Source organism: Schistocerca nitens, chromosome 1 (genome assembly GCF_023898315.1).
Source record: "Schistocerca nitens isolate TAMUIC-IGC-003100 chromosome 1, iqSchNite1.1, whole genome shotgun sequence".
NCBI lineage: Eukaryota > Metazoa > Arthropoda > Insecta > Orthoptera > Acrididae > Schistocerca > Schistocerca nitens.
The window spans coordinates 732537255-732559465 of record NC_064614.1 but is presented as its reverse complement, the minus strand read 5'-3'; the positions used below and the strand labels follow the sequence as shown (position 1 = coordinate 732559465).

The 22211-nt window shown below is 41.1% G+C and overlaps 1 protein-coding gene across 3 annotated transcripts in view; it reads right to left on the bottom strand.

Moving 5' to 3' along the window:
• The window catches only part of LOC126259949 (pre-mRNA-splicing factor SLU7), a 78810-nt gene that overhangs the window by 25207 nt on the left and 31392 nt on the right, over positions 1–22211 (bottom strand). For all 3 annotated transcript variants that reach the window (XM_049957058.1, XM_049957072.1, XM_049957065.1), the window contains exon 5: positions 7036–7226. In XM_049957058.1, coding sequence (XP_049813015.1) covers positions 7036–7226 — 191 coding nt within the window. The remainder of the gene's footprint in view (positions 1–7035; positions 7227–22211) is intronic.

Below are 22211 nucleotides of genomic sequence, written 5' to 3'. Positions count from 1 at the left end.
TTTATACTCAAATGTACATTCGCAGGCGTGGGTTCTTTACCAAAACTGATGTCTACGAAGTCCCTTCTACAATCTCTGGAAGTCTGCAATATGAATCGTGAAACGCCCTGTGCACGAAGTTACCATCAATACAACCAGCATAGCGAAGTATAGGATGCAGCTTAACAGTTTCTCGAGTTACTGAAGCCTTTTGACTTTATGCTACTTCAGTGGTTATTATTTGGTCTTTGTTGTCTTAATGTGAAGTCAGTCAGTGACCTCAGTCACTAATCTCCAAACAACCTCCTATTGATCAAATATTCAAATTCCTGCATCTGTAGTAATTAGAATGAAGAATGAATTTGAGTTTTCTTCCAATGAAACACACATACATATGTACATACATGTTCAAACTTTTTTTTTGGAAATTGATATTTGTACATTTTTACTTCTGCTTATCACACACACTTTCTTGTTACCATTGTGGAGGTTATTGCTGTTTCTTTACTGGTTTCATGCGTCTCTCACACTATCTTGTGACAGCCTCTTCCTCTCTCCGGAACTAATGCACCTCACACCCCCTTTGAACCTGCCTAAGGTATTCTGTTTCCCTCCACAACTCCCCCGCCCCACACCAACGCCCCCCCCGCCCCCCCCCCCCCAAAAAAAAAAAAAAAAAAAAAATCATCTTTCCTCCAAATCAACTATGCCTGGATGTTTCAGAAAGAGTCCCTTCAGGCTATTCCTTTATTTAACTACACTGTGTCACAGTCAGTTTGGGTTGGGTTGTTTGGGGGAAGAGACCACACAGCTAGGTCATCGGTCTCATTGGATTAGGGAAGGACTGGGAAGGAAGTCGGCCCTGCCCTTTCAAAGGAACCATCCCGGCATTTGCCTGGAACGATTTAGGTAAATAACGGAAAACCTAAATCAGGATGGCCGGACGCGGGATTGAACCATCACCCTCCCGAATGCGAGTCCAGTGTGCTAACCACTGTGCCACCTCGCTCAGTCAGTCAGCTTCCTAAAAGCTGACCATCTCACTCAGAAACCAAATTTGCAAGAGTTTGGAATGATGTTACAGTAATGATCAACAAACACAAAGGGAATTCAATTAAATCTTTAAGAACTATAGACAGCAATCAGGTTCTTATAAAATATCTTACAGACTTTGTTGTATATGCCATAGGAAATACAGTATTTTCCCCAAATATTCTGAGTAATGTGGGGGAGAAGATGTGTGAATGATCGAAAAACAAGAATAATTGAGATATTTTTAAACATGTACAGTGAAACCCCTATTTTACATTTTCAAGCAGAACAGGCTTAAACAACGCAAAATTGAGGAAAATTCAGAATCAAAAACATTAAAACCTATAGAAAACAAGCAAAAACATATATACATATGATTAAAAATTGCAATCCTCTTCAATACATTGTATAAAATCTGTATAAGTGAAGGAAATTATATTTACAATACAATGTTTATACAGCAATTTGTGGTAATTAATTTAATCAATTCTTTAAAAAACCATAGATGTGTAATAGTAAGTATAAACTTATTAAAAAATTGAAATTTTTATCTAGGTACGAGGTAATCGAACTACTTTCCGATACATGCTACAACCACATATTATATGTCAAAACACGCTTTTTTACGAGACCTTTCCTCTGTGCTCACCCACAAGAAAGCAAAATTGATGAACATGGTGAACAAACCAAAAACTGTGACATACGGTGAAAAACATCACAATCTAACGTATGGGTATGTTTTTTCCATCTGTAGCCAATTGCAGAGCAGCATACTCTAGTGATGTGGAGGCACTGACCTCTAGTGTATTGCTTGTAAACTTTTCCTTGTTCATGGTGCCATATAGTTGAAGTGGAGCATTCTACAGTACTCTCAATGTGTGCCATTTGCACTTTGAACTAGTTACTTGCTGTAGTGTAAAAACAACAGGTTTCTCAAAAGCATGTATATACACACAAGTTTTCCTTCGCACATGTGATAATTATTTATACCGATAAATAAAAAATAAAGTTAATCCTGCCGGGATTTCAGTGTATCGCTATCCCCGCAATCCATTACATTTATAACAATCTGTCTGCTGCACAACACATTAAACACCATTGAGGACTGCAACAAAGATGAACAATTGTTCACTGAACATGTCGTGTTGATTGTGTTGTCTCACACAGCAAATGGAGTGGCCTACATTGGCTCCAGTTGGTAGAGGCATGATACATTCCAGGAGTCTATCGATAGGCTCTGCACAGAGCTGCTGTAAGTAAAATTAATACATGGAAGTGAACTGCATACAAAGTTTAACTATATAAATTAAACCTAAGTGGCAGCCATGGTCAGTCCATTTGCTATACACTGATCACAGTCAGTCATTCTTTGGAACACACCACCAAGTAAGCTTGCTGTTTATCACACTATACACTAGAAGCAACTGCATTAGTGTGACATCGCCATGCTATATTGCTATGGGCTGCAGGTGGAAAACAAACATCTGAGTTGTTGTAATGTGTCTGTTTTCACGGTATTTCACAGTTTTCATTTTATTTCGCAATGTGGGCTACAAATTTTTGCAATTTTTCAAGGTGAACATAAAATGAAAGAAACCTCAAAACTAAGTGCTTTAAGGTATAATTTGTGGCAGTTGTGTGTTGGGAAATGGCTCAGTTACCTCTTATGTAATTAGCAAAAGAGATAGTCTTGTCAATTACATACTCTACAGTATTGCAAGTGGCAAAATCCATTTTTTTTCCTAATAGGTCTACAATACGACATAAAAATTTGAAATTTCTTTCTCTTTTGTTTACGGCTTAGAGATCTGGTTACGTCATTTGATGTTATGAGTGTTGGTAAAATGTATGACTACGAGAACAACAAAATTCTCACACCAACTTGGATTTATAGTTCCTTTGCCTGTTTATACTTTATAATTCAGTAAGTTAGGAACTTGGAACGTTTCATAGTCTAAGGTTTATCAACTTATTACATGTGTTAGTGTGATGTGGTAGCTGCTTTGGCTGTTGGCGAGTTACCAAGTCACCACCCAGTAAGAGCTCACTAGCTGGAAATGACCGACATTTACTTTATTCTGACTGAGAATATCCTTTCAGACTCAGTGTCTGAATTTAAAAGGTTGAAGACTGATATTGTTGCTGAATACAGTACATTGGAAATACATGTAAAAAGGTGAGCCTGAGTTATACGTGGCGCAAGTAAAGATATTGTGTTCGGTCAGGAGCACTGCACATCAACTGTACTGTTTTTCCATTGCAACCTAGCAGTAGTTAAATCATAATTGCGCAATGAAGCTAAATGTTTCAAGTTACGTTGGCAACATCAACTGTGTATTATGTCAGCATTTCCTCTTTCACATCTCCCCTATCCGCAACGGCTGAAAATATTCTTTTAACTCCACCACAACCTGCAGTGTGAACAGTCTCTCTTCTGTGCCATTTATAACTCGTTCAATCACATCAGACGTCAATAGCAAGAGAACCAGATGAGGTCAAGCAAGATGTCAAGTAAGAATTTAGAGCAGAGATGAACCTTACTAGGAAGAAACCTACAATCTGAGAAATTTTAGCACTGATATGGGTTTTTTTCAGCGGCTATGAATTTATGGTGTAGAACTGCGAAAAATGTAAAATCGAAGTTCCACTTTATTCACGGCAATGTGTACTGGACAGGTAGTAGCAGCAGCAGCAGCTTCGACTGTTGACATCTGTGAGGGCCCAGGTGCAGCTTGGAGCAGCTGTCTTCTACTGTCAGTCTGGCTTAGCATCTGCCACTGCTCCTTTCAGCTGGCAACCAGTGCTGTCGGTTCCCGTGTTCTCTAAGCAAGTGCTTGCTTGCTTCATCTCTATCTCTCTCTTTCTCTAAATAAGCCACAAACCAAGTAATCTGCACACGAATAATCAGGAGCACACTGTATGAAAGATTGTGACAAGCAGCTGAGCGGCACGTCTCTTTCTCTAAATAAGCCACAAACCAAGTAATCTGCACACGAATAATCAGGAGCACACTGTATGAAAGATTGTGACAAGCAGCTGAGCGGCACGTAGTAATGGCGTGGTAATACGGGGCGTGTGCAGAATACTTAACAGCGGATATAAACACTTCTCCTCCAATGTGAGTGCTACGTCAGCATAATCCCAATGTGTTCAGTTAGATTTTTCCCCACATCAAGGATACCGCTATTTAATGTTATCAGTTAGGTTCTCACAGACATGGAGAGACAGATTTGACCTCAAACATGCCATTCTCTTTAACATATCATAACAGAAAGAATGGCTACCTTTTTGGTATCACTGCTTCCACTCTTTTCTCACAGACCTTACACCTGTACCCTATGTAGTGAGTGTGTCTTAATGATTCTTTGGGGGATGCCTACTTCCTATTTACAAAAGCAAGTCCAACGTTGCAATAAATAACTATTACTATCTGGTCAGAGTACAACTGTATTATTTTAAGTACATCAAAAGTGTACACAGCATCCTGAAGACCTCACTTCAGTACTATTAATGACCATTTCAGTATAATTACTTACATATACCCTAAATGGAGCACAGACGAGTACTGCAATGTAGGTAGATAAAAAAGAAAAGAAAAACTAATTTCCAGTCCAGCAATTTATCTATCCTTGCAGTTTTTGTAGTTCTCAATTACACCATAGCTTCTTTTTACTTCAAACAGACTGATTATTATACATGAAGTTTTATCAAACAGAAAATTCAACCAAGGAAACTAATAAATTATGAGACTTAACTGCTGGTCATACCCACCTGCAACAGGGAAAATATTAGTACTGCCAACAGACACATACAAAAATTAAAGTGATGACACTGAAGAGAGAGAGAGAGAGAGAGAGAGAGAGAGAGAGAGAGAGGGAGGGGGGGGGTTGGGGAAGGTTAAAAAGTAAGGGCAGATCAGCCACCACTTCATCCTCACTATAGGCAGGCCCCTCTCATCCTGGAGCACACATGACCTGCCCTCCATTAAAAAAAACCTTCACCAACCTAACCTTTCCTCCTCCCTGAGGAAGGAACTAATAGTTCTGAGACCTAGGACAGTGCTGTCACTGTATATCACCACTATCACATATTTTGCCTCTTGAAGGCAAGTACTTCACTCTGATCTGTCTCTTAATTTATTATACATACAATGAGAGACAAATACATTCATGAGCAACTGAATTAGATATAATGCAGTGTTGGAAAAAGTGCACTCATCACTGTAGAATAGTTTTTATTGCACAATGAGGGTAGGTAGGAACACTTTGAAAACCACATCAGGCTCGATTCTGACCTTGTCTACGTTGGGTAGGCTAAATTTCTTTTCAGTATTCCTGTATTTTCTAATTTGTTATGCCTTCTACATTAACAAAATTTTTGGGTAATTTTTTGTGCTTATGAGTAGTTTAATGTGTTGGTGCTTCAACCTATTCTGCTACAACAGCCTTATTTCCAGAACAGACCCTACCACCAGGTAGCACCCTATCTGTGTGGCTTGTTACCTAGTTTGAGACAAGCTATTTGCTGACTGCAGTGACTTTTGTAGAACAGTTGTGCAATCAGTTTAATCCTATCTCTTATCACAGGGATGAGAGTGAGCTTATGTAGCTCCTGCATCAAGAAGTTGTATAGGAGATGCATTGCCATTGCAGACATCGAATGTGACAGTCTGCTCCATTTCCTTACACTATGGCTGCATATTCTAGCACTTGGCAAATCACTGCTAGATGCAGCTTGAGAGTAGGGTGGATTCAGGATTCAGTACCTGACATAGTGCCTGCAGTCTACTAAGAGCTTTGGGCCAGACTTCTTATATGTGTGGCCCCTATCAAGCATTACACCCAGATAGTGTGCAGTGTGAGACACCCTCCCCTCCCCCGCAATGATCGGCACTGGCTGAAGGTATACAGATACTCTTTTCCTTTTAATTATCAGGGCCTGACTGTGACATTATATTTCAGGCACCACTTAGTGGACCATGCTCCGAATGCATCACGTGCCATCTGCAGTTGGCGGCGCATGACATTTGCGTTGAGACACCTCATGTACAGAGCCATATCATCTGTGTACATCATTAATGCAACTCCATCCATCTTTGGCATGTCTGAGGAGTAGAGGGAGTATGGCATGGGACTGAGGATGGACTCCTGCAGCACCACTCCTAGTATTTGCGCAACTGTCGATGTGTGATCTCCGGCACTAATGTTGAAAGTCCTATCCTTGAGGTAGGATCTAATGAGCCTCACATGTAGCATTGGTACCACCAATGCAAATAGTTTGCACAGGAGGCCCTCATGCCACACAAAGTCAAAGGCCCTGGAGACAATGAGAAGCAGTTCCCCCGAGCACTCACAGTATTCCAAAGTATGCACCATGCTGAGGCGGACAAGGAGGAGATTAGTGTTTAACGTCTTCTCGACAACGAGGTCATTAGAGATGGAGCACAAGCTTGGATTAGGGAAGAATGGGGAAGGAAACTGGCCATGCCCTTTCAAAGGAACCATCCCGGCATTTGCCTGAAACGATTTAGTAAAAATCACGGAAAACCTAAATTAGGATGGTCGGATGTGAGTCTGAACCGTCATCCTCCCGAATGCGAGTCCAGTGTGCGAACCACTGCATCACCCCACTCGGTCATGCTGAGGCGATGCAACTTGGTTCCCAATAGGAAACCATTCAGGCTGCTGGTGGAGGTATTGTTTTGTGGTGCACATTTACATGGGATGAAATGGAAGGCTCTCATACACATGCCACTCTCATTCACTGTAAACTAATAAATGAATCCAATGCTTCATAAAGTACATCCATTTTGAAACCTACAGCATTGTACAAATGGACTGTACCTTTTGTCAGACTCGTGTCCAATGGATCTATATGAGCAATAGTTGTGCTGTTACCGTACAGAATGGCTCTGTAACAATTTCAGTTTAGTATAGAGTGCAGCTGTCTTCAGGTCGAAATGAGACACTACCATGAATAGGTCAATGTATCCAATTTAACTGCTCATGAGTGTACAAGTCTTACCTCAGCATTTCCATCGACATTTGAGTTTAGTTTTTCTGCCCTCAGCTGCCTTTTAGCTTCTTCTATTTTTTGATATTCTTCAATGATTGATTTATGTTCTGATGGATCATAGCCAGCCCAACGATCTCGTTTGCCATCATAATCCATGGATAACTCAGGCTGAATAAATTCATCAGGAGCAATGTTTGTACCTAGAAAGAATTAAAAATATTTCATTTGATAGATTTTGTAACAGTAAATAATTTTTCAAATGTAGCTTATGGTTACGTGATAATAAGCAAATTGTTTCAAGCTTTAATGCACTTCATACACGATGGGAAAAAATCAAGTTACACAGTGTGATCCAAGTCATACAGCACTTATCTAATGCTGCACTGTCCACGGCTAACACTACTCATTCCTCTTACTTAGCAATGACAGAAGATGCAAATGCTTTGCTTTACTTTGTGTTACTGACTCGCCTAAACAGGATCAAAATCACAAGTACAGCATGTGCTGCAAATTACACTTTTGAGTAGATGGCTACTGAGCCTTATTATGACTAATCACACAACTTGCCACTTTTTTCACTGATCAACTTAATTGTTAACTGCCTTGTTATGGGCAAAACACCACAATTTATGGAGACTGTGTTGCTAATATTTCAAGTTGTACAGAACACTTGCAGCTGCAAATACTTGCAAGACTTTAGTAACTCTGGCTTGTCTGCTGAGCTGCTTTAAACTGTAACAGATTCCTCGTATCAACTACCACATATAACTTGCTTATAAAAAATGGGGCTTAGTAGACTTTTTTTAAGTCTGTGGAGAGACACTGTTATTTTATTACTTGTAAGGAGAATGTTAAAATCTACAACTAACACAAGGCAGTGGAAGCAGATTCTCTACTAAAAACAACTGGCTTTCTCCTTCCTTACAATCTGACACCATTTGTTTACCAATGGAGAAAGAACAGAAAGTGAATAACTGTAGTTAAAAAGGCAACAGCAGCTAATGTTCCAGATATTTAGTTGTAAGACAATCTGCTTGTAAAAGTTACATGTTAAGTAAGATACAATCTAAGCAGTGGAATTATCATTAGCCCACATTGGAGAGCATTAGAATGGATAGATGTGCTGGTGCTCCATTTATGAAGCTGCTGGATAGTACTGTGCCTCCAAGTTTTACAATAAAAATTTCTTTTCTAAAGCTACATCCACATGTGCTACTACCTCCATTACATTAAGTAAAATGTGGAGCTTTGCTATGTGAACTCGATGACTGTAATATGGACTCAAAAGTAAAGTAATGCCACCACATACCATGTGGAAGTAGTCTTGGTACGAATTACAAATTTCCACACATTTTTTTGCACACAGCACAACACAAAATCCTTTTCTTTCATCAGCAGTACTACATCACAATAAGGGGAGGTTACCCATCTCTCCTTCCAATCCTGCCTGTACATAAGTTGCTCCCTTTCCTAAATACTAGAGCTTTAAAGATGGGAATGAAATACTGCACAGTTACCTGTAAATGATTTCTTGAGGATTCAAATGCAATGAGGAAGAAAAAACTTTGAAGGCAATCCAACTGATACCATAAATTAATAATGTAAGAGGTACTGAGAAAGACAGCAGTATCCATTAGATGATGAGTTACTTAAACACAAATTATCTAATGAATATATAGGAACAATTGAAAATTTGTGTAAGATTGGGACTCTAACCCCGAATTTGCAAACATTCACCTTATAGGTGAAGGAGTGTGGCCTAACATGCTGCAAGCAATATTATGAAATGCATTAAATGTACTGAAAATAAATAAACGGCTCAATGGAGATTTCATCAATAATATGCAATGACATGGAATGATACCCGTGAAATCCTTTCAGACATGCTGAACCTGCAATATTGTCACTTAAAAGAAGGTGTAAGCAGATGAATGACAAACACTAACTTAACGAAGGTTTATTCAGCACTTGCACATACAAGAGTGCGGAGTGAACTGCCTCCGGCCAGAAAACATATGATTATATATATACAGCTACAGAACATTCCAGTACAATGATTCTTGCCATCTGTGGATACTTCTAGAATGTACTCTAACTGAATATAGAAATTAAAATTTTACATTTCAGTTTTGAACTCGTGACACTCCATGCAACAGTCTAGTGCCATAACCACTACACTACGACGACTGTGCTACTCACAAGGGAACCTCCCCATCGCACCCCCCTCAGATTTAGTTATAAGTTGGACAGTGGATAGGCCTTGAAAAACTGAACACAGATCAATCGAGAAAACAGGAAGAAGTTGTGTGGAACTATGAAAAAAATTAGTAAAATATACAAACTGAGTAGTCCATGTGCAAGATAGGCAACATCAAGGAGAATGTAAGCCAAGGAGTGCCGTGGTCCCGTGGATAGCGTGAGTAGCTGCGGAACGAGAGGTCTTTGGTTCAAGTCTTCCCTCGACTGAAAATTTTACTTTCTGTATTTTCGCAAAGTTATGATCTGTCCGTTCGTTCATTGACATCTCTGTTCACTGTAATAAGTTTAGTGTCTGTGTTTTGCGACCGCACCGCAAAACCGTGCGATTATTAGACGAAAGGACATGCCTCTCCAATGGGAACCGAAAACATTTGATCGCAAGGTCATAGGTCAACCGATTCCTCCACAGGAAAACACATCTGACATATCTATACGACACTGGTGACGGCATGTGCATCACATGACAGGAATATGTTGTCGACCCACCTAACTTGTACACTTAGCGAATGGGTAAAAAGATTCTTCTACCGTACCCGATTTAGGTTTTCTTGTGGATGTGATAATCACTCCCAAAAAAGTGATGAAAACATAAGAGTTTGTCACATAAACTGAAAATAAAAAATTAAACTTTTCACTCGAGGGAAGACTTTAACCTAGGACCTCGCGTTCCGTAGCTGCTCTCGCTAACCACGGGACCACGGCGCTCCTTGTTCATTTGTCATTGATGTTGTCTATCTTCCCATGGACTACTCAGTTTGTATATTTTACTAATTTTTTTCATAGTTCCACACAACTTCTTCCTGTTTTCTCGATTGATCTGTGTTCAGTTTTTCAAGGCCTATCCACTGTGTCAACTTATAACTAAATCTGAGGGGGGTGCAATGGGGAGATTCCCTTGTCAGCTTCTTCTGTGACAATATAATGAATATCCAGTAACCATTAGAAATTAGGGTTAGACCAGGAATCAAACCCAGATTTCTAACTTAACATAACTATTTGCCCTACCGATTATGCCAACTCATTTCACGTATGTGGCGGCCCACAGACTGTTTCCCTAGTGGTATTGCTCCCACTGTTTAGAACTGCTCTATTTACAAGAAGATTACTTACAACTGCTTCAAGGAGAAAATCCATAGGTTTTCATTCCATTTCATACCTGATGTAAACTGCCTCCAAGTATTTCATCAACACAAACAGATAGGTTATTGGATGATTGAGCAGTCAAAAGTTTCTGGTTTTTTCCCCCTCCCCTCTCCATACACTTATTTCCTTATGTCTGTCAGAATTCAGGATGAGCTTATATCTATTAAATTAGTCAGAAATTGGTCCCAGTGCATCATCATGTTACTTGCCATTTTGCAATTGCCATACTTCACTGTGACAAAAAACAACAGAGGACTGTCACATATGCAGCTTACTGATTCACGAAAAGCTGAAGAGTAACACCTCATCAATGGTGAGATCAATACACATACAGCATTAAGTCAGTTGAGGCAGATGGGATTTGAACTGAACTATGGTGTTGTGAATAGAACCATCCCAGCAGTCACCTGAAATGATTTAGGGAAATCAGAACAGAAAACGAATATCTTACTGGATATGAGTCCAGCGCCATAATCACTGTTGTGTGTTGCTTTGTTTTTGAAAGTGAACAGGATGTCCTGCTATTTAGAGACAGTACATCCCCTGTGTAACAGCAAGTAAAATTAACGGAAGACAGAGTTCAGAATTGATAAGCAAAATTAATTTTAGGCAAAATTAATTTCGCTCATAGAGATCAGAATTGATGAGCAAACTGGCAGAAATTTCTTGTCTGTGATGCCAAAGGCAACCTGTCTCATCACATGATGGCTTCTTCTTACAGTAAAAAACACACACACACACACACACACACACACACACACACACACACAATCACATGATGGTAGAAAAGTCACCTCCCTCAGTACAGTCATAATTTCTAATAACTTTTTAGCTGTCTGATTGGAAAGGACTATCTTCCTCAGTGCATAGTGGCTCCTTTCCTTGTGTGGTCTGAGAGCTATGCCTTAAGCATACTTGTACGAAATCTCTTCTGATAAATTAATAATCTGCAAAACTGTGGGATGAAAAATCTTTGTGCAACTGTTTAGACATGTTTCCAACTTTGTATCTCTGAAAACAGATCATGATCTGTGACTGAAGAACAGTTTATTGAGCCCAAAATCTTTACTAATCATTTTACACGAGTTACATGTGGAGATATCCTGGACAATGAGAGACTGCAAAACATTCTTTTGACCACAACAGGCACCACCTTGCTGCATGACGGAATCCATGCACTTTACTTCTGTGAGAGATCAGACAGTTTAAAAATCTAACACAAGCATATAAATCATGTTCAACAGCTACCAAAGTTACTACACTTTACTCTGTTAGATGGCTTTGTGTAGTGATGGGCAAGAAATGACATCTGCACAGAAAAGATTACATACATATGACAACACAAGTCACATAATTAGGGATAGTGCCAAAGTCACTAAAGGACACCAACACACCCTTACAAGGACACCACATGACAACCAGATTTTTGTAACTTTTTATATTTATGATATATGAAGTTCAGAACTCTAATACCAATCACCCAAAGCCTTTCAATGCACCTCTAAAAAAACTGAGCTTGATTTCTTTGAGGCATTTTAATACTACAAAGTTGAGGGGATTTCAGGAGAGACCGCATGGCTCAAATGGAAGCCAGAATGAGTGTGGAGAGATGCAGTGGAGTGTGCGCTGATATGTAACTTCCTGGCAGATTAAAACTGTGTGCCAGACCGAGACTCAAACTCGGGACCTTTGCCTTTTGCAGGCAAGTGCTCTATCATCTCCGCAATATCCTTTCTTCCAGGAGTGCTAGTTCTGCAAAGTTCACAGTAGAGCTTCTGTGAGGTTAGGAAGGTAGGAGATGAGGTACTGGCAGGATTGAAGTTGTGAGGGCGGGTCATGAGTCGTGCTTTGGAAGCTCAGATGGTAGGGCACTTGCCCGCGAAAGGCAAAGGTCCCGAACTCGTGTCTCAATCCGGCACACAGTTTTAATCTGCCAGGAAGTTTCAATTGGAAGCATTTGCGAGTTGCGAATAGATCTCTGGTTCCTATCTCCCTACGGTTTTTTTGTTTCATCTTTTTTCTGTTTAATTTGAATACTTACATCATATAAACATAAAATTCATTAAATACAGGGTGCTCAATCATTAACATAACAGCTTTTGCAGCATGTGGCCAGCCAGCAAGGTTGGCTGCTGTGCCCTCAACGCAGGTGACAGGAAGTCTGCAATAAATATAGTACAGTTTGTCGTGTCACTTATTTTTAATATAGATAACAAACACTTAAAAAGAAAAGTAAATTATTCATATATATTACACAACGAGGTGCTGGAACTGCCTCCCTTCGTTGTTCAAGAATTTCTGACACCCGCTTAGGAAATTGCTCATTACAATCTGTAGTTTCCTCTGAGAAATTTCTTGATGAATGTTAAAGTTCATCTCAAGTAAGTCAGTATGATTCATATACTTTCTCCTTTAATGCCCCTACCCCCAAGACATATTAATTGCAGGGGATTATATCAGGGGAGGCCATATGTTGTTAGTGATAACTATCTTGAAACACATCACAAATTTACTGTAATGAGAGGTTGGCTGTATGTGCTATTGCAGAGTCCTACTGTAAGGTCGTGAAAGCATGTTCTCTCTCAATTAATTGAGGGGGGGGGGGGGGGAGGAGGAGGAGAAGAGCCACAAAATGTTTTCCAGATCTCTCACTGTTGTTTCCTGGGCAAAAAAAAGCCATTATTCTCTCACTGCTAATAGTGCACCACACTATTATTTTTTGATCGTGTGGGATTAGGCTTTTCAAAACTCCGGTAAGAGTTATTTTGTAAATTAATTTATTCATTTAGGTGGAACCATGATTTGTCCGAAAAGAAAGTTAGGGGAGGTTAATTTTCCTGTCATGCACACTATAAAAAAATCCATTCACAAAACTGTAACTTTTTTGCAGGGTCACCCAGTTTAACTTCTTGCACTGCTGTTACTTTATAGGGCTTTCAGTATCTTTGTAGATATTTGAACAGACCCATAGAAAATTTCCATTTGTTGAGAAAAACGTCTAACTGATTTTCTACGAGACCTTACCAAAGCATGCCCAATTTTACCCAGAGTTTATTCTGTAGTACTGTACATGATTTTCTATGTTTCCTGTCAAGAACACTTCCCCCTTTGTGAAATTTATTTATCAATCGGTAAATCTTACTTCAGTTAGGAACTTTAACATAACGAAATTGATCTCTAAATAATCTCCTTACAGCAGGCACTGATTCTGTACACACATATGAATCACAAATGAATACTCTTTGGCAAATAGAATACTTTTATTCCACCATTTCATTGAAACACTTTCACCATTCCCTACACTGTATTGCGTCGCCTAAAGGCGACAACACATGTTACTGTATGCTTGACAAGCACACTTGCACAAGCATGCACAAACTCCTCATGCTCCACATAGTTCAAGCAAGTATAAACAGACCCAACTACAGGGTCATCAGTCCCTTTTTCATCAAGCAAACAAGTCTCAAAGTAAAACAACTAAAAACAAAGGAATTTGAGGAAGTAAAAGGGGGTAAAACTAATGGGGAACTACATTGAAAGAGAAAACGCAGAGGCAGAGGCAGAGGGAGGTATTAAAATCATAGCAGATGACAGATTGGCTGATCACAAGGATAAAAAAGGATGAGCTAGCCACTCTGCAATATACTAAAATCGCCAGCCTAAAAGACAAGGTGAGAAGAAGACCCATAGGGAAAAGACAAACATCACGGCATACAAACTGCAAAGAAAGATTGATGAAGAGATAAAAGGGAGGGAGGGAGGGTGGAGGTCTGGAAAAGAAGGCCAAATGCCGAACCATAGATAGTATGATAAACACCCCTCCCCCTTTCACGAATAAAACATAAAACTAAATCAGCCATTGGGGTATTATCGCACAACATTGCTGGCAGAGTGCTGGGAAGGTTAAAAGTCTGCTGCAGAGTGGTTAGAAATGGGCTGGTCAACAAGAGGTGGACGACAGTTATAGGGAGCTACAGCGACACCGAGCTGGCTCCTCACGACGGAGGCGGTGACCCTGTGTCAGCCAAGTATGGCCGATGTGGAGCCAGCAAAGGTCAACAGAGTCCCTGTGAGTGGCTCGCATGGATGACCGCCACGCATTCATTGTCCCCTTGATAACATGAAGTGTGTTTGGGGTACTGAGGGTGTGCCATTCAGAATCCCACATTGCGAAAACTTTGCGGGAGAACACCAATTGGAGATCAATCTCTGGCAGGCCGACCTCCCGAGTTGGTTCACCGGTAGCCTGTTTGGCCAGGATGTCAGTAAGTTCATTGCCCAGTATCCCAACATGTCCTGGAGTCACTGAAGGTCATCAAATGTCCACTGTTACAGAAAGCATAAAAAGACTCCTGGATAGTCAGTACCAAAGAATGTCGAGGGAAGCACTGGTTGAGAGCTTGCAGGCTGCTTATGGAGTCACTACACATGACAAAGGACTCAACGGTGCAGGAGCGGATATGCTCAAGAACGCAATAGATGACTACCAACTCTGCAGCGAAAACATTGCAGCCACCCGGCAAGGAGCGCTGTTCAATATAGCCAACTTGAGCATAAGCAAAGCCAACAAGACTGTGGACCATTGACCATTTGTGTTGACAATTACTGAGACCTCAAACTCGCTGAGAAGAGAGAGAAAATGCCAGTGGAGGGCCTTATGTGGAACGGAGCCTTTTGAGCCTTGCGATAGGTCCAGCCAAAGCTGTGACTATACATGGAGGTGTACGTAAGTGGACCTGCAGGAAAGGTGGTGGAGGGGAAGCGTCGAGGTTATTAAGAAGCAAACAGACACGGACAGCGAGGGGATTCCAGTTCTGGGCTGCCGTTGTGGGAGATAGATCCCCATGTTAGGGAATAGAAGATGGTAATTTGGATGACAAGGCAAACTATCAATGTGGGCGATATAATTTCCCAGCAGTAGTTGCCACCAGAGCTCCAATGGAGGAATGCCAGCTTCCACAAGGAGGCTGTTCACGTGAATCATTCAGAAGGCTCCCGTTGCAAGGTGAACTCCACAGTGATGGATAGGGTCCAGCAGACATAGTGCAGAGGGCAATGCTGAACCATACACCAGGCTCCCATAGTCAATACAAGACTTTATGAGGGCTTTGTACAACTGCAGCAGTGTGGGACAATCAACACGCCAACTGGTGTGGCTCAGGCATCAAATAATATTAAGAGCTGCCAGCACCTGTCCTTACGCTGACAAAGATGGGGAAGCCAAGTTAAGCGGGTATCGAAGACCAGTCCCAAAAAGCGGTAAGTACCCACTACATCTAATAGTTGGTCATTGAGGTAAAGTACTGGATGGGGGCGGACAGTACGATGACAACTGAAGTGCACGACTCAAGTATTGGCAGCTGAAAACAAAGCCGTGAGAGCAAGGGCCCATGACTGCACCTTCTGTATAGCTCCCCGCAGCCAGCATTCAGGCACAACAATAGAAGAGGAGCAGAAGGAGATACAAAAATCATCAATATTTAGGAAGGGAGATACTGACGACCCTACTGCTGATGCGAGACCACTGACGGGAATTAAAAAGAGGAGGACATTCAGGACTGAGCCCTGCGGGACCCCATTCTTATGTATAGGGGGTGCACTATGGAACGTACTGACATGAGCTCTGAAAGAGCAGAGCGACAAAAATTTCTGTATAAAAATCTGGAGCAGGCCCCGGAGCCCACTCATGCAGAGTAGCAAGCATGTGGTTTTGCCAAGTGGTATCATAGGCCTTCGTCAGGTCAAAAAAGAAGGCAATAAGGTGTTGTCGCCAGTAAAAGGCCGATTGAATGGCAGACTCCAGGTGCACCAAGATGTCGATGGTGGAGTGCCCTCGGTGAAAACTGCCCTGGAACAGAGCTAGAAGGCCCCAAGACTCAAGGAGCCAACACAACCGCTGGGTCACTACACGTTCAAACAGCTTGCACAAAATGTTAGCGAGGCTGATAGGATGATAGCTATCAACATCTAGTAGGTTCTTACTAGGCTCTAACACTGGGATGATGACACTTTCCCGCTACTGAGATGGGAAATTGCCATTGCGCCAGATGCGGTTCAAGAAAGCAGCGAGGAGGTGGAGCTAGGAATCCGCTGGCAGATGTTTAAGCATTTGTGAATGCATGCTATCTGGGCCAGGGGATGCGTCAGGACAGTCAGCAAGGGCACTAAGAAATTTCCATGCACTGAAGGGAGCATTATATGGCTCAGGGTGGCGTGGAGGAAAAGGGAGGTGTTGTCATTCCACCCGCTGTTTGAGGAGATGAAAGGTGGGATGGTAATTTATCAGACGCATAATGCTCGGCAAGGCGCTCTGCAATTACATCTGGATCGGCAGATACGGCTCCATTTGTGGAAGTTCCAGGTACAACTGCAGATGTCTGATAGCCGTAAAGTCGACGGAGCTTGGTCCAAACCTGGGAATGGGAGGTTCATGTTCCAATGGTGGAGACTTAGCATTCCCAACACTCCCGCTTCCATCGTCTGATGAGCATGTAGACCTGGGCATAGAGTTGTTTGAAGGCAATGAGGTTCTCCAGTGACAGATGGCACTTATGACATTGGAAGGCCCCCCTCTGATAGCAGAAGGTAGAGGTCCAAGGGACCCCTTCCACATGAGAAGAACCAGAATAGGCTGTCGCTTCTCCGGCTGGGGGGGGGGGGGGGGGGGGTATGCTCCCAAAGTAGAAGCTTTGGGAGCAACAGAGTAAGACATGACCCAACCAGCTGGAGGGGGTAAAGATGGTTGGCCCTGAGGGCCCGCAGGAGTAAGCTTAGATGAAGGGAATATTGGCGTCATGGGTGGCAAAGCTGTCATAGTGGCAGCATAGGAAGACAGCATTCAAACAGGATTTAACCTGTCACATTTTAGTTTAACCTCGCAGTAAGACAGCCTGTCTAGGGTCTTTTATTCCATAATTTTCCACTCCTTTTGGAGTACTGAGCAGTCTGGCGCACAGGGGGAGTGGTGCTCTTCTCAGTTGACACAAGTGGTTGTTGTTGTTGTTGTTGTTGTGGTCTTCAGTCCTGAGACTGGTTTGATGCAGCTCTCCACGCTACTCTATCCTGTGCAAGCTTCATCATCTCCCAGTACCTACTGCAGCCTACATCCTTCTGAATCTACTTAGTGTATTCATCCCTTGGTCTCCCTCTACGATTTTTACCCTCCACGCTGCCCTCCAGTACTAAATTGGTGATCCCTTGATGCCTCAGAACATGTCCTACCAACCGATCCCTTCTTCTAGTCAAGTTGTGCCACAAACTCCTCTTCTCCCCAATTCTATTCAATACCTCCTCATTAGTTATGTGATCTACCCATCTAATCTTCAGCATTCTTCTGTAGCACCACATTTCGAGAGCTTCTATTTTCTTCTTGTCTAAACTATTTATTGTCCATATTTCACTTCCATGCAGGCTACACTGCATAAAAATACTTTCAGAAACGACTTCCTGACACTTAAATCTATACTCGATGTTAACAAATTTCACTTCTTCAGAAACGCTTTCCTTGCCATTGCCAGTCTTAATTTTATATCCTCTCTACTTCGACCATCGTGAGTTATTTTGCTCCCCAAATAGAAAACTCATTTACTACTTTAAGGGTCTCATTTCCTAATCTAATTCCCGCAGCATCACCCGACTTAATTCGACTACATTCCCTTATCCTCGTTTTGCTTTTTTTGTTCATCTTATACCCTCCTTTCAAGACACTGTCCATTCTGTTCAATTGCTCTTCGAAGTCCTTTGCTGTCTCTGACAGAATTACAATGTCATCGGTGACCCTCAAAGTTTTTATTTCTTCTCCATAGATTTTAATACCTACTCCGAACTTTTCTTTTGTTTCCTTTACTGCTTGCTCAATATACAGATTGAATAGCATTGGGGAGAGGCTACAACCCTGTCTCACTCCCTTCCCAACCACTGCTTCCCTTTCATGTCCCTCAACTCTTGTAACTGCCATCTGCTTTCTGTACAAATTGTAAATAGTCTTTCGCTCCCTGTATTTTACCCCTGCCACCTTCAGAATTTGAAAGAGAGTATTCCAAGACAAAATTGTAAAAAGCTTTCTCTAAGTCTAGAAATGCTAGAAACGAAGGTTTGCCTTTCCTTAATCTTTCTTCTAAGGTAAGTCGTAGGGTCAGTATTGACTCACGTGTTCCAACATTTCTACAGAATCCTAACTTATCTTCCCTGAGGTCGGCTTCTACCAGTTTTTCCATTCGTCTGCAAAGAATGCGCGTTAAGTCTTTTGCAGCTGACTTATTAAACTGATAGTTCGGTAATTTTCACATCTGTCAACACCTGCTTTCTTTGGGATTGGGATTATTATATTCTTCTTGACGTCTGAGGGTATTTCGCCTGTTTCATATATCTTGCTCACCAGATGGTAGATTTTTGTCATGACTGGCTCTCCCAAGGCCGTCAGTAGTTCTAATGGAATGTTGTCTACTCCCGGGGCCTTGTTTCGATTCAGGTCTTTCAGTGCTCTGTCAAACTCTTCACGCAGTATCACATCTCCCATTTCATCTTCATCTACATCCTCTTCCATTTCCATAATATTGTCCTCAAGTACATCGCCCTCGTATAGACCCTCTATATACTCCTTCCACCTTTCTGCTTTTCCTTCTTTGCTTAGAACTGGGTTTCCATCAAAGCTCTTGATATTCATGCAAGTGGTTCTCCTTTCTCCAAAGGTCTCTTTAATTTTCCTGTAGGCAGTATCCCTGCTTAGCCATTTTGCACTTCCTGTCGATCTCATTTTTGAGACGTTTGTATTCCTTTTTGCCTGCTTCATTTACTGCATTTTTGTATTTTCTCCTTTCATCATTTGAATTCAGTATCTCTTCTGTTACTCAAAGATTTCTACTAGCCCTCAGCTTTTTACCTAGTTGAACCTCTGCTGCCTTCACTATTTCATCCCTCAAAGCTACCCATTCTTCTTCTACTGTATTTCTTTCCCCTATTCCTGTCAATTGTTCCCTTATGCTCTCCCTGAAACTCTGTACAACCTCTGGTTCTTTCAGTTTATCCAGGTCCCATCTCCTTAAATTCCCACCTTTTTGCAGTTTCTTCAGTTTTAATCTACAGTTCATAACCAATAGATTGTGGTCAGAGTCCACATCTGCCCCTGGAAATGTCTTACAATTTAAAATCTGGTTCCTAAACCTCTGTCTTACCATTATATAATCTATCTGAAACCTTTTAGTATCTCCAGGGTTCTTCCATGTACACAACCTTCTTTCATGATTCTTGAACCAAGTGTTGGCTATGATTAAGATATGCTCTGTGCAAAATTCTACCAGGCGGCTCCCTCTTTCATTTCTTAGCCCCAATACATATTCGCCTACTACATTTCCTTCTCTTCCTTTTCCTACCGTCGAATTCCAGTCACCCATGACTATTAAATTTTCATCTCCCTTCACTACCTGAATAATTTCTTTTATCTCATCATACATTTCATCAATTTCTTCATCATCTGCAGAGCAAGTTGGTATATAAACTTTTACTACTGTAGTAGGCGTGGGCTTTGTGTCATCTTGGCCACAATAATGCGTTCACTATGCCGTTTGTAGTAGCTGATCCGCACTCCTATTTTCCTATTCATTATTAAAGCTACTCCTGCATTACCCCTATTTGTTTTTGTATTTATAAACCTGCATTCACCTGACCAAAAGTCTTGTTCCTCCTGCCACCGACCTTCATTAATTCCCACTATATCTAACTGTAACCTATCCATTTCCCTTTTTAAATTCTCTAACCTACCTGTCCAATTAAGGGATCTGACGTTCCATGCTCCGATCCGTAGAACGCCAGTTTTATTTCTCCTGATAACAACGTCCTCTTGAGTAGTCCCCGCCCGAAGATCCAAATGGGGGACTATTTTACCTCCAAAATATTTTACCCAAGAGGACGCCATCATCATTTAATCATACAGTAAAGCTGCATGCCCTCGGGAAAAATTACGGCTGTAGTTTCCCCTTGCTTTCAGCCGTTCGCAGTACCACAACAGCAAGGCCGTTTTGGTTAGTGTTACAAGGCCAGATCAGTAATCATCCAGACTGTTGCCCCTGCAACTACTGAAAAGGCTGCTGCCCCTCTTCAGGAACCACACGTCTGTCTGGCCTCTCAACAGATACCCCTCCGTTGCGGTTGCACCTACGGTACGGCTATCTGTATCGTTGAGGCATGCAAGCCTCCCCACCAACGGCAAGGTCCATGGTTCATGGTGGGATGGTAGGTCAAACCATAAAATGGGACCTGAACTTATAGGGCTGAAAAGTGGGAGACTCCCTTCAGTCGCCTTTTACAACAGGCAGGAATACCTGAGGCCTATTCTAACCCCGGGACTTGTAGGGGGCTCAAGTGCACTTGTAAAAGAATCAGTTTGTTTATTAGAAAATGTTGAGCTCAGATAACGATGTGCTAGCTCTGCTGTTGTGATTTTTAAAAAAAAAAAAAAAAACACCAAGGAGAAAATAAGAAATGTGGAGAAAAGTGTAGTTAGAGAAATGAAATTAACTATTTGCAGTAGCGATGGTATGGAAACAGTCTCTCTCTCTCTCTCTCTCTCTCTCTCTCTCTCTCTCTCTCCTCCGCCCCCTCCCCCTTCCAGGTAATAACTTATTTTCAACTTTATCTACATTACAGTACAACCTTTGTAGATAACAAAATTTAACAGGACCAAATAAAAAATTTAAAAAAATCTGATCACTAAACAAATTCTTGATTGCTAGCACAAGCAAGCATAATCTATATTAAATCACACATCAAGCTGCTTGTGCAAATTTATCCCACTCTCTTTCAAGTATGCTTGGGCAAGCACACTTGCACAAGCATGTAGTTACATGTGTGGTCTCCTTAAATACATGCTACCTGTGAAAATGAAGGCCTTACAGTGGACGGGAAATATACCCTCTGCCAGTGTGGTTGCCAGCAGGGCAACGAAATCCCGCATCTGATGATTGCTTTATACTTGATCAAACTGTATATGCTCATTAACACATACCTAATCATCACTTTTTATGAAAAATCCACACCACCTTGTTTCTAACTGCCATACAAACATGTATCTTAAAAAAGATCATTAATAATTTTTTTTAAATTTAAACAATCTTTATTTGCAATCTAAAAGTAGATAATTAAGAACTTCTATTTGCAATATGTGCAATATTTATTTACAAATAAGATTACATACATTTTTCATAAAAATTATAATTAGAGACATGTTAATTAGCATATATTTGATGAATTTTATTTTTAAACTATTTAGTGGGGAAAAAAAAACAGAGAGAGAGAGAGAGAGAGAGAGAGAGAGAGAGAGAGAACAGTGGGACCATACTGAGATTCGAACCAGAGGTTCGCTGATTACCCAGCCAGCATTCTCTTACACTACCAAGTGAGCCAACGTCAAAATCACCTTACTTTAACTCAAGATTTTAAACATGGCTGCAGCAGCAACTGTTAAAATTCTTCACAATAAAAGGATGACAGCCAAAAACAGTTGCAGGATAAAATTTTTTATTAAAATTCTTGACCAAGGTTTCGGTACATATAAATATACCTTCATCAGAAGTAAAACTTCCTGAACAGAAAGACACATTCATTAGAAAAGCCATATCAACGAAAGTTAGAAACAGAAGCTTAAGTAACGGTGAAATTACCAAAGTAATACAGGCACAAAATCTTTAGTACTTACTAAAATTACATCATGCAATGGAGAATAATAAAACAATTATGCCAAAGGCGTCGTCAGTAAATTAAGACATCATCTCCATTTGTACAACATG